The sequence below is a fragment of the Alnus glutinosa genome, chromosome 13, assembly GCF_958979055.1.
Source record: "Alnus glutinosa chromosome 13, dhAlnGlut1.1, whole genome shotgun sequence".
In the NCBI taxonomy this organism is placed as follows: domain Eukaryota; kingdom Viridiplantae; phylum Streptophyta; class Magnoliopsida; order Fagales; family Betulaceae; genus Alnus; species Alnus glutinosa.
In genome coordinates, this window is record NC_084898.1 from 2,063,309 (window position 1) to 2,075,028 (window position 11,720).

An 11,720-nucleotide genomic window follows, 5' to 3' on the forward strand; every position below is an offset into this window, starting at 1 on the left:
CTTTTAGATGAAAACTTTATCCTTAGCAAAAAAATTAATTAACTTAAAGCCGTGCGTCTTAGTTTGTGTTAGGGATTGTTGAGATTGTTCAATTTAGTGAAAAAAAAAAAAATAAATAAAAAATAAAGAAAATAGAGAGAAAACAGAACATAGAGAATTTACGTGATTCAACATTGTGTATGGCTGTACAAGAGCGAGCGGTCAATTTTACTGTTAAAAAAAAAATTGCAACATTTATAATATATATTATCTTCAGTTAAAACCCTGGCTTAGTATATTGAAATTACCATACCCCCAACATATATAATAAATATTATTGTACCCCCAACATATATAATAAATATTATTGTACCCCCGACATATATAATAAATATTATTGTGAAATAATTTCAATTAATAATTCAAAACGACAAAAGTCGAGGGCAATAATGTAAAAGAGCAGTGACGTTAACTTTAAAAGACCGCCAACTACCACTCCAACTACCAATTTTCCCGTCCAACTTCAAATCCCACGAAACATAAGAAGAACCCTCGCAGCCTCTCTCTCCCTTTAATTTCCAAACAAGTTTCCCATTATAGTATTTTTATAGATACTTTTAAATGCCTGAGCGAAGTCTGAGACGTCGAGCTCCGGCGACGGGTGGCCGGAGGAGCAGGCCGCCGAACCCGTCTCCGTCACCGCGGAAGAGGAGCCCGCCTCCCCCGAGATCGGCCAAGCAGGCTTCGAAGCCCATAAAGATTTTGAAGCGGACCTTTTCGGAGCCGATGCTTTTGGGTAGTAGTGTCGGTTCTAGCTACAGCATCAGCGACGACGATCGGAGTTTGAGGTCGGAGGGTGGTGGTGGGGTTTTTTTTAGGCCTCAGACGTGCGTGGACGTGTTTGCTTCGTCGCCTTCGCTGTTGGGTTTCTCTCCGCTAACGCCGAGCCACGAGGTAAGAGTCAAAAAAAAATTTATATATATATATATTTGTTAAAAGAAAAAAAAGAATGGATTTTTTTTCGTTTTTCTATTCTTTTGAGTTATAGATGATGATGGGATTTGATTGGTTTGATGGATGAGTGTGTCAAAAAAATTTCTTTGACACCGAAAGAGATTGCTTGAGATTTCTGAGATTCAAGAAAATAGATGGTGCTTATTGTTGTTTATTAGAAAGCCAATCATAGTTAGTTTCTTGCTCAATCACATTAATCAAGATCCTATGTTTGCATTTGATTTGTAAACCAAAAGGTAAAAGTAGGACTTGTGTTCTTCTTTTCCTCCCTAATTGGGGTCTCTGTTCAATGCTTCTTTTTCTAATGAGATTGATTTACTTATGAAAATAAGAAATTAGTACTTGTGTAATCCATTAATAAATCCTCCCTTTTGGTTTGGACATTGAGTTGTATTAACCAATTATAGATTTCCCCTTTTGGTTTATTCATTGAGTTGTATAATCCATTAATAGATTCTACCATGTCAATGTGGGATAATTATACCTGACCCATAAAAGAACAAGAACCTCAGTTGACTTCTTTTGTTGGTTTTCATTTAGAACCGAGAGTCGTGTTCATTGAACATAATCCAAACTTGACCCAATTCAACATGCGAACACGAATTTCATTAAAAGAAGTTGACCCGTCATTAGGTGCTTCCCATGCTTTCTAAATTTAGGCATTGCCGGTTTGTTTTTGTACCCTGATTATAAATTTTAGAACTGCAAACACCGTGCATGTCTAATGGTCCGTTTGGGTTTATGATTTCAAAACATAAGATCTAAAAATAGCGATTTTAAAAAGTGAGATTTGAAAACCCGATTTTTAAACACACAGTTTAGTGTCTAAAATCGTGTGTTTTTTAAAATGCATCATCTCGCCCGTGTTTTGAAAATTGAGAATTTTCTACGTTTTTAAATTACAATTTTTGTAAACACACTCTCAAACAATACATTTTCTGCGATTTGATCTAAAATTGTACTTTTAGAATGTGAAATCGGAGTGCCAAACGCACTCTAAATAGTGTGAAGAATGTGGAATGCAGGGATATAAGAAAGATGCAAAGGTGGTGGTTAAGGTGACAGTTGAAGGAAGTCCAGGACCAGTCCGGACCTTGGTTAAATTGGGGGCCAGTGTGGAGGAAACCATTAAGCTTGTTGTAGACCGATATAGCGAAGAAAGGCGGACTCCTAAGCTTGACAGGGACGTAACGCCATTGTTTGAGTTGCATCACTCCTATTTCAGTCTTCAGAGTAAGTAAAATTTGAGATTAATTTAAGTTTAGTTATTCAACTTAGTTGCATTTTCACAATGTTATGGTTCAAATCTGATTACTTGGTGTATAGATAGAAAAAACTGATTACTTGTGTAAGATCCAAATACTCTTTCCTTTTGTGCACTCAGTCACCAAAGGTGTGTCTGTTTTAGAAATTTGACCAAGTTGCTGACCCTGTTTTCTTATAGAGAGAAAATGTCCTATAGATGTTCTGAAGTTTTTCCTTTTAACTTTAAAGTAGAATGTTCCTAAAGCATTACTTTCTTCATTTATCAGACAGTTGCCCGATTCTTATTTTGTAGATTCTCCAACATAGAAAGTCGTTGATTTTGAACTAGGGGCTGCCTACATTTGAGCCTTCAAATTTGGAATGCAGGTTGATTATGCTATCAGAACACTATTTCTGATAAAAAAAATTTACCATGGGGAGTGATTTAAAACAACCACATCATACATATGAATACTTTTTTCAGAAACTACAATTTGGCTTTGGAGAGAGTACTACCTAGACTAGATCTGTATATTTGGAGAGAGTACTACCTAATGACCATTAAACACTGTCAGCAGCTTGTTTTCAATCAATATTTGATTTCATATTAAGTCCTGCAGCCTAATCACCCTCCACAAGGGTACATTTATACACTCCTTATGTGTCCATTTGCGCATATGCTAAACACTTCATCGTTGTTTTGATTGAATAGGTTTGGATAAGTCAGAATTAATTGGGGATGTTGGTAGCAGAAACTTTTATCTTCGAAAGAGTGGCAGCGGTCGTAGTAGTGATGGAGCTTCTCCTTACGCTTCAGAAATCGTTCCGGCGAGAGAAAGCTCTCCGCCACCGATTCCGCCACCTGCTTTTTTACTCCCAACATTCATCGCCCGAAAGATCAGTAAAATTGTTAGAAGAACCCGTAAGCTTTGGAAACTCTTGTTTTGCATGCAATGAGGATGACCAAACCCCATATCCATTGTCTGAGTAACACAACTTATTATTTATGTTACTCTTAACAACAGACGATTTTTTTTTGTCTGATTTGTTCCCCTTTTCCTCAAATGGAAATTCCCTTTTCTTTCATGAAATGTACAGAATACCAAATAGAACCCTCATTGGCTTCCTCAATCATTTGCTATGTAAGTTGCTGTAAATATACCCCTATCGAAAGTTCAAATCACAAAATGAATATTCAGTTGTTCAACGTTGTTTCAACTTTTTAAGAAGCAATATTGAGATTCATATACAAGTCGGATGCTATTTGTTTAGAACTCCACTATGAGCTTGTCATGACCTCATTGTCTGCCTTGTATCTTAAGTTATGATTTGGCTTAGGTGCCCTAGAAAAAAGGGTTGAGATTTAATTTTAAGTTTTTTATGAGAAAAAAAAAAGAGGGTGGAATTAAATTTGAACAGTTGAAAAAGCTACAGGAGATCTTTAATAAGCACCTAAGCCAAATCCCCTAAAAACTCTTTCCATGGCCTTCATAGTTGACAATGCATAATTTATAAACATATTATTGTGAAAAGATCAAAATACTATTTTAGCCTCTAAACCATGCTTAGGCTTCAATTTCATCTATGAATCTGTCGTTCGAATTTGATTTCTTAAATTTTAAATAGTCATATTGGTCATGTTTGGCAAGCTCGGTTACAGCACAGAATAATGGATGTTACTGATTACATTTTTTTTTTAAAATAAAAAAAAAAAATTACTTTTACATTTTTCAATACCAATCAACATCAAAATATTCCAACTTTTTTCACTTTTTATATCACATCAATAATTTTTTATTACTATTCAATAAAAATTTCACTATAATACAAAACTTTTTCACTTTTCTATACAAATTCTTTTTACTTTATATTACATCATCACTTTTTATTAATTTTAAAATTAACGACCCACTACTCTCTTCTGTACATGCATTTGCCAAACAACAACATTGTTATAAATCTATGTTCTTCCCTAAAGCATGTCAATCCTGATGCAGAACGAGACAAGAATAAATATGTCATTTAGTTTTATTTAAATTATTAGTTTTATTTGAATTTAATTATGGGTTTGACCCAAAATTGAAGTTATTTGATAATTCAATAATGGGTTTGACCCAAAGTCAGTCATATTAGTTTAAGTTATTTGTAATTCAATAATGGGCTTAGCCCAAAGTTAGTCACATTAAAGTTAGGGTTAGAGTTTAATCTATAAGCCTATTTAAGCATAATATTCTATTGTAATAGACAAATTATGATTTATCAAAAAATTAACTTAAACTTTGGGTCAAGCCCATAATTAAATTTAAATAAAATTAATAATTTAAATAAAACTAAATGACCAATTTATTTTTATCTTATTTTGCATCAAATCCCTACTTAAGAAGAAATAATTTGAATATCAATCTCACCAATCTCATAGGTATCGTAACAAACCCTATTCGTTTTTTTGAAAAATACGAGACATCTAATTCAAACAAGTAAAAAGATCTATTCTTTGATAAGATAAAATGAAATCGTGGGTTTTGAATAAGAATAACTTTATATTAAAAACCAACTAAAACCAGCAAGTAAAAGCAATTCACAATTTGATGTCAAGTGGCTTATACCATTTTAATATGCAAATTCTATTGAATTTTTGTATTTTTACTTTAGGCATTAAAGAATAAACTTAATATATCCATCCAACATTATCTTGTCTATATATTGGATGCCTCACCCTTCACTTAACCAGATGTCCACACTAAGGAAACTAATTTTATTTTATTTTAAGATAAAATGTAAATTTATAACAATAACTTGATAGAGAATGTCCAACAGAATATCCTTTCCTTGTCCACACCTATATTTTCTTTTTCCATTTTTTGAGCTGTTCGTGTACAAAGAGACAGATCAAGGGGCTTTGGAGTATGAAATAAGGAAAGAAGAACATTCCTTTTAGCTTTCTCCTATTGCCGGAAGGAGTTGTCAAACCACTCTCAAAGGTTTTTGTGTGCAAGGGTCTTCAATGTTAGGGTTGTGCGGTTAATGTTGCTCATGTCGTAAATGATAAGTGGATTGTCACGTAAGTTTATAAAGAGTTGTAATAAAAGTTATAATAGCCCAAATACTTTTTAATAAAGAAAGAATAGCATTTTTATTTTTATTTTGTATTGGGAATTTTTGAAAATTTCTATCCAAATTTCAAAAATTTGGGAAAAAAAAATAGAGAGGATATCTCGGGACCTGAGGAATTCAAACAAGTCGACTCTACACTCTGAGCTGTTCGGGACTTGGCCGGACACCTTGAGCTGAGATCCCCTCTATCATTCTCCCTCCGACGCCAACTTGTAGGGTAAAAGAAAGCAATGCAGAATATGATACATTCTCAACAGTTCCTGCATGGTTCTTCCTGAAATTTCGTTGACAGTATAAGAATTCATAGCTCGACTCAAGCACGAGAGGTGATAAGATGCTCATTTGTCCATGGGCAGCTATTTTGGTAGCGTTATTGGGCCGTGTTGGTTAGGTCTTTAATGGGCTATTTGGCCCAAGCCCTAAATGGTAGATTTTCGATGTATCAATAACTTTTAGGCTTTAACAAGCGATTTAATAAAATGTACAGATCTAATAGTGATTTTAAAGAGTAAAAGAATGAAAACAAGACCGTGAGAAGAAATAATCATTTCTCATGTAAATATGGTATAAACTATAAACCCAACCATTCTATTTGAAAACAGTAATTGAAATTTGAAAATGAAAATAAAAATTGGAAGGTGTGTCTGTCACTTCAATGTCATGGAACCTTCGTGTTTATTTCGCTCTAATCAATATTGTTTATAAAGTTGTAATTTAAAAATGAAAAATGTTCTAAAAGTATTTGAGGTATCACTTTTTTATCATAGCTTGTTAATGTCTAATTAATTTTATTAGTGTACCCTTTAAGGTTAAAATCGCTATTAATAAGATTATTCCGTTCAATTTTTGTTAAGTTTTTAATCGCTCTGTCATACTATATCCAATCAACAGGCAACATGTGTCTTTTTAAATAAAAATATTTAAAAATGACAAATTTATTACAAATTGGATTGTAGCCTATGTATCCCTTAGCATACGAGAAATATATATTTTTTTAATAGCATATGTTTCTCACGTGCTTTTTTGATAATATTAATAAAAAATAAAAATAAAAATATGTGTTTCTCACATATTTAAAAGATACATGTCACTTTTTTAAAACTTCTTATTACATAATTTGTAAAAAAACTCGGTCCCATTTAAAACTACAAATATAATTTTTTTTTTTTAAAAAAAAACTATCCATCCCTTTAGGGAAGGGGGTGGCCACGCTCCTTCCTAGCACCATTTGGGGTGGCATGCGTGCCACCCCCGGCCAATGGAGTGGCCGCATGACTAGTCTAGTATGCGAGCCACCCCCTTCCTCAAAGGGCCCCCCTTTTTTAAAAGTATATATATATATATATATATAGTTCTTAATTTTTAATGTATTAATGTATATTTTTATTGAGAGTAACACATGTCGTGTTTTTATTGAATCTGACATGACAATCTAACGGTTTCTGTCAAGTATTAGATAAAAATTAACTTCAAAGAGTAATTTGTTAATTTCATTTACCATATAAATCTCTCCGTTAATTTTTTATACCATAAAAAATAATTTTTAAATTTGACCAACCAATTGGACCAAGTTTACATATTTCTCAAAATTGAAAACTATTGAGAGCTTACCTCTCTCATACGTAAGCATTGGCGATGGGCCGATGTCTTGTCAGTAGTCCGTTGCCAAACGGCAAACACTGCCAAACTTACCTGACATCCATGTCTGAAACCGATTTCCAGTGAAGGTCGTGTCCTCTCCACTGGGGTGCCTCTTTCTTCACGATTATACCCGAGGGAAGATTCTTTAGAATTGTTCCCCAAAAAAAAATAATAAATATTTATATGATAAAATTCTGACCATTAATTTTGTGTTTTGGCATTTATCGTTAACATATAATTATTAAAGAAAACTATTTACTATCTAATTAACTTAATTGCATCTTTTATAACTTGATAGGTTTTATGTGGGCTAATTTAGTGTAAAACTTAACTTGGTTTTAAGTTTAGGTTTAGTTGATCAAATTGGAACTTGATTTAGCGTTTAAAGTTGAAGAATTGCTGTTGTTCGCAAGTCGGTCAACATCGTTTGAACTCGATGTTTAAGGAAATTCAAGATTTGAGATCCAAGAGCTCACTCTTGCGACCAAGACGTTCAAAATTAAGAAAAAATTTCACTTAAGGATACTAAATTATTTCTCCTTTTGACTTAAAGTATCTGAACTTCAAAACGTCTCAAATTATGGTATTCATTTTTCAAAACGTCTTAATAACATGTATTCCGTTAGGATTTATTGTTAAATCCTGCCAAAATTCTTAAAATACCCATGTGTTTATATTTTTTTAAAAAAAAATTATAAATTGTTGTAAAGATTCAAGCATAAGTATTTTTGCAAATTCCGTTAAATTCTAATAAACACCTAAATCTTAACAATTTTTTTTTCCCTAAAAAAAAAAGGAGTATTTTGAAAATTTTGGTAGGATTTAATAGTAAATTCTAACAAATGACTTGTTATTGAGACGTTTTGAAAAATAGATACTCTAATTTGAGACGTTTTAAAGTTCAGGTACCTTCAGTAAAAAATGGCAATAGTTCGGTACCCTTAAATAAAATTTTCTCCAAAATCAATTTAAACATAGATGTTTTTCAAGAGCCACATAGACGCTTGGTTACAAGCTATTCACGAGAGAGGCTGTGGCTCCTCTCGGCCTATATGTAGTTCTATTCCTGTATGTTTTTCGAGAATACGATTCTCATATGCATTTTTAAACATACATATGAAAATCACATGTTTTATTAAAAGAGTATATAAAAATTACATATTCTAAAAATATATACCAATTTATTAAACTAAATTGAAGAAATTTTCTCATAAAAGTCACATGATCGATAATTAACAAGCAGTCAAATTGTACCTCATTGTTACATCCGGGAAGCTCCCTCTCTCTTTCGGTTGTTTTGTTTCTTTCTTGCTAGGGATCTAAAATAATGTCTCTTATTAGTTATTACTATAATTAATTCTCTTTTGTTTGGTAATTAAGGGATAAATCTGGCACTAATAATAATATTTTCTTAGATATATTTCTGTAAATAAACAAGTATCCGGGGGCATTTTCATCTATGCTACTTTCTACGAAGCTTCGCGGCGTTCGCGCTTCCTTTTTAAACTCAATCCCTCCACCGTTTCTCGAAACCCTGTCTTTCTTACAGCGAAAAACCCTATTTGTAACGACGAAACCAAACAATAACAGCGACATACACACACGGAGCATTAATTCTCAAACTCAAATCTCCGCGTCCATGACTTACCGGACACTGACGTCGCTCAACGAGCGACGAGACGCCGTCAGGGTTCCGCCGGGATCCTACAGGTCTCTCAAGACCTTCCCGCCGGAGCGACACTCCGGCTTGGTTCGCCGGCCCGGAGGCCTCATTAACGTCCCCGGAAGGCTTGCCTCGGCGCCGGAGTCTCCCTGCAGCAGGCTGACGAAGTTGCTGCTCAACGTGACCATCGGGAGGAGCTTGGGGCCCGTGCAGGTGGTGATTTCGCCGGAGAAGACGACCGGTGATTTGATAAAGGCCGCGCTGGAAATCTACGCGAGGGAGAAGAGGAGGCCGTTGTTGCCGGAGACTGACCCGCACCGTTTCGAGCTCCACTACTCGCAGTTCAGCTTGGAGAGTAAGTTTTTTGAGTTCTCTCTAGCCCGGACATGGAGATTTCGGAAAATTTTCTTTGAATTCGCGGGAGACTCACGCGTTTCTATAATCCCATCAGCCATGAATAACGTGTTTTAAGAGTTTTATAATATCGATTAAATTGTTTTTAATATTTTTTTTATAAGTACTAATTTAATATAGGAACAAAAACAGATATCTTGATTTCTACCGTTTAACTTATTTTAATTAAATATTTTATATGTCGGGTCTTATTCATTGATGATTTAGATCTTTAACAATTTTTTATTTGAATTACTAGCAATTTAGATAATAAATTGTGAGTGAGATTCAGCTGTCTAAATAAGTTTTGAGCTACCCAACTATTTATTTTATTAGCTAGATCTCATACAGGCTCTCTTATATTTCCTTCTAAAAAATTGCTGGAGATTCTTATCAAATTTGCTTAGCCATGAATAATGTGTTGTGAATTATAAAATATTGATTAAATATTTTTGAGCTTTTGAGATAAGTATTCATTTAACATCGTATAAAAGCAAACGTTTTGACTTTTATAGTTTTAACTCATTTTAATTAAATATTCTATATGCTTTGTTTCATTTATTGAGTAAGTGACATTTAAGCTCACATGTGATGTAGTGTTAGAATATTAATTCAATAATTAAATTTATCATTTATTTTCTTGTTACAATATAGAGTTCAGGAATTCTGATGCACATATTAAATTATAGGGTTACCTTATTGGTACTTAAGTTTTTGCAACTTTATTTTTTGATACCTGAGTTTTAATTTGCATCACAAATGGTATCTCAGTTTTGGGAAAAGATTGAATTGGTACATCAGTCAAGTTTTCCGTCCAAAAACTAACGGCCCGCTACGTTATTGCCACTTAACACTACTAGGAATACGACACATGTCCCTTGCGACATGTCAGCACCTACATAATTGTCATTTCCCTCCAAAATCAGTAAATGACGTGGGTATGTGATGTGAAAGTGTTTGGGTGATTTGACAATTATGTAGGTGCTAATTGTCCCTTGCGACATGTGTCGTGTTCCTAGTAGTACTAAGTGGCAATGACATGGTGGACCGTTAGTTTTTGGATAGAAAATTTGACTGAGGTACCAATTCGATTTTTTTTCAAAACCGAGGTACCATTTGTAATGCAAATTGAAACTCAAGTACTAAAAAATAAAGTTGCCAAAACTCATGTACCAATAAGATATTTAATCCTAAATTATAAGTTATCATCCACATATATAATATATATATATATATATATAATTTTTTTTTTTTTTTATGTGCAATTTAATGAGTATGTATATATATTATATATGTGCAATAATATAATATAATTTGAAAACTATGGACTCTCTTTTCTTTTTTAAAATATTTTTTTTTTCTTTTCTTTTTGAGCTTATTTAATTATATGCAGGTTTGAAGCGAGAATCGAAGTTGATAAACTTGGGGTCTAGAAATTTCTTTCTGTGCTCAACTCCATCCACCTCCATCGGTTCTTCTTGCTATGAGGAAGCCAAGAAGACAACGATCACCTCATTTCCATTGACAAAGTTGATGGATTTCTTGTTATAGATATAATTTTTCCTTCTATTTAGGTTGTAAGAGATTCTTCGGATTCAATCTATTAAATTAATATGTCGTTAGAATGTGTGATTCTCCTATACAATTTTTACAGGCATTTTAAAAAATTTATGTGAAAATTATGTACTTTAAAGATATTTATTAATTTAATAGACTAAATTAAAAAAAAATTATCTAATTCCATCGTGTGTTATTGTTACTTGCATAACATGCTCAATTCAATTTATTAAACTGGCAAATATTCAAAATGCATGTGATTTTTATATACACTTTTAATAGAGCATATGATTCATACTTGTCAGTTCAATATAATTGAGTAGGAGCAATTTTTTCTAATTTGGAAATTTTTTTTGGCCCAAATAAAATTTTGGATGTGCATACTCATCAATTACATACAAAATTTCAAATATTTTAATTTATGTGACTTGATAATTGAACAATCACAATGCCTTGTGGACAATACCATATTATTTTAGTCAATTGTTGACAAGGATTTAGTGGTGTACATGCGGATGCGGTTATTCGCAATATCTGCAATCGTATTCACAAAATGTGATTATTTGCAATATTACTTTTAAATATCCGTATTATGTTCTTACTAACCGCACCTGAACGATTATTGCAAATATTATCTGCTATCTACATATTAGGTACGGGGTCTTTTAATCCTTCTTTAGGCCTTTATTATGGTATATTTTAAATGATTTTGAAAATAATTTTGACTGGTTTATAGTGTTTTGGGCTTTTGTAATTTTTTTAAGCCATAATATTTTGAAAATATATTGATTTCATATTACTTTTGTATTTTTGCTAAAGTGTTACATGAGAAACCAACACAACTAACTAAACTAATGGAAACATAACATATACTTAATCTCAAATGATGTCATTTTGGTAAATTTATTAAATATAATATATATAAGAAATATACAAAAGATATATTATATATAAAGGGTATACGGATGCGGTTGATAACCACGTCCGCATACTTTAAACCGCTATCCAAATATGCATATGCGGATGATGATTTTTTCTAACGACATATGCACCGGCATGTGTGGATAGCAGATAGTGAATATCGATAGTTAATATCTGTCCACGTATACACTCC

The 11,720-nt window shown here is 32.8% G+C and overlaps 2 protein-coding genes across 2 annotated transcripts; both read left to right on the plus strand.

The window, feature by feature from the left end:
* The first annotated feature begins 485 nt into the window (after positions 1-485).
* Positions 486-3,445, plus strand: LOC133854441 (uncharacterized protein At4g22758). Its single transcript, XM_062290649.1, has 3 exons — positions 486-933; positions 2,019-2,226; positions 2,951-3,445. The coding sequence occupies exons 1-3, from the start codon at positions 601-603 to the stop codon at positions 3,193-3,195; spliced, it is 786 nt and encodes a 261-aa protein (XP_062146633.1). The 5' UTR covers positions 486-600; the 3' UTR covers positions 3,196-3,445.
* Positions 3,446-8,535: 5,090 nt separating this feature from the next.
* Positions 8,536-10,725, plus strand: LOC133854905 (uncharacterized protein At4g22758-like). Its single transcript, XM_062291172.1, has 2 exons — positions 8,536-9,011; positions 10,443-10,725. Exons 1-2 carry the CDS (start codon positions 8,633-8,635, stop codon positions 10,598-10,600), a joined length of 537 nt encoding a protein of 178 aa, XP_062147156.1. The 5' UTR covers positions 8,536-8,632; the 3' UTR covers positions 10,601-10,725.
* The last annotated feature ends 995 nt before the right edge of the window (positions 10,726-11,720 follow it).

Bases quoted from the DNA above. Each gene is read 5' to 3' on its own strand.
- LOC133854441 (XM_062290649.1), top strand. From the start codon at position 601: ATGCCTGAGCGAAGTCTGAGACGTCGAGCTCCGGCGACGGGTGGCCGG. The intron at 934-2,018 runs GTAAGAGTCAAA...TGTGGAATGCAG, and splicing joins CGCTAACGCCGAGCCACGAG to GGATATAAGAAAGATGCAAA. The intron at 2,227-2,950 runs GTAAGTAAAATT...TTGATTGAATAG, and splicing joins CTCCTATTTCAGTCTTCAGA to GTTTGGATAAGTCAGAATTA.
- LOC133854905 (XM_062291172.1), top strand. From the start codon at position 8,633: ATGACTTACCGGACACTGACGTCGCTCAACGAGCGACGAGACGCCGTC. The intron at 9,012-10,442 runs GTAAGTTTTTTG...AATTATATGCAG, and splicing joins CTCGCAGTTCAGCTTGGAGA to GTTTGAAGCGAGAATCGAAG.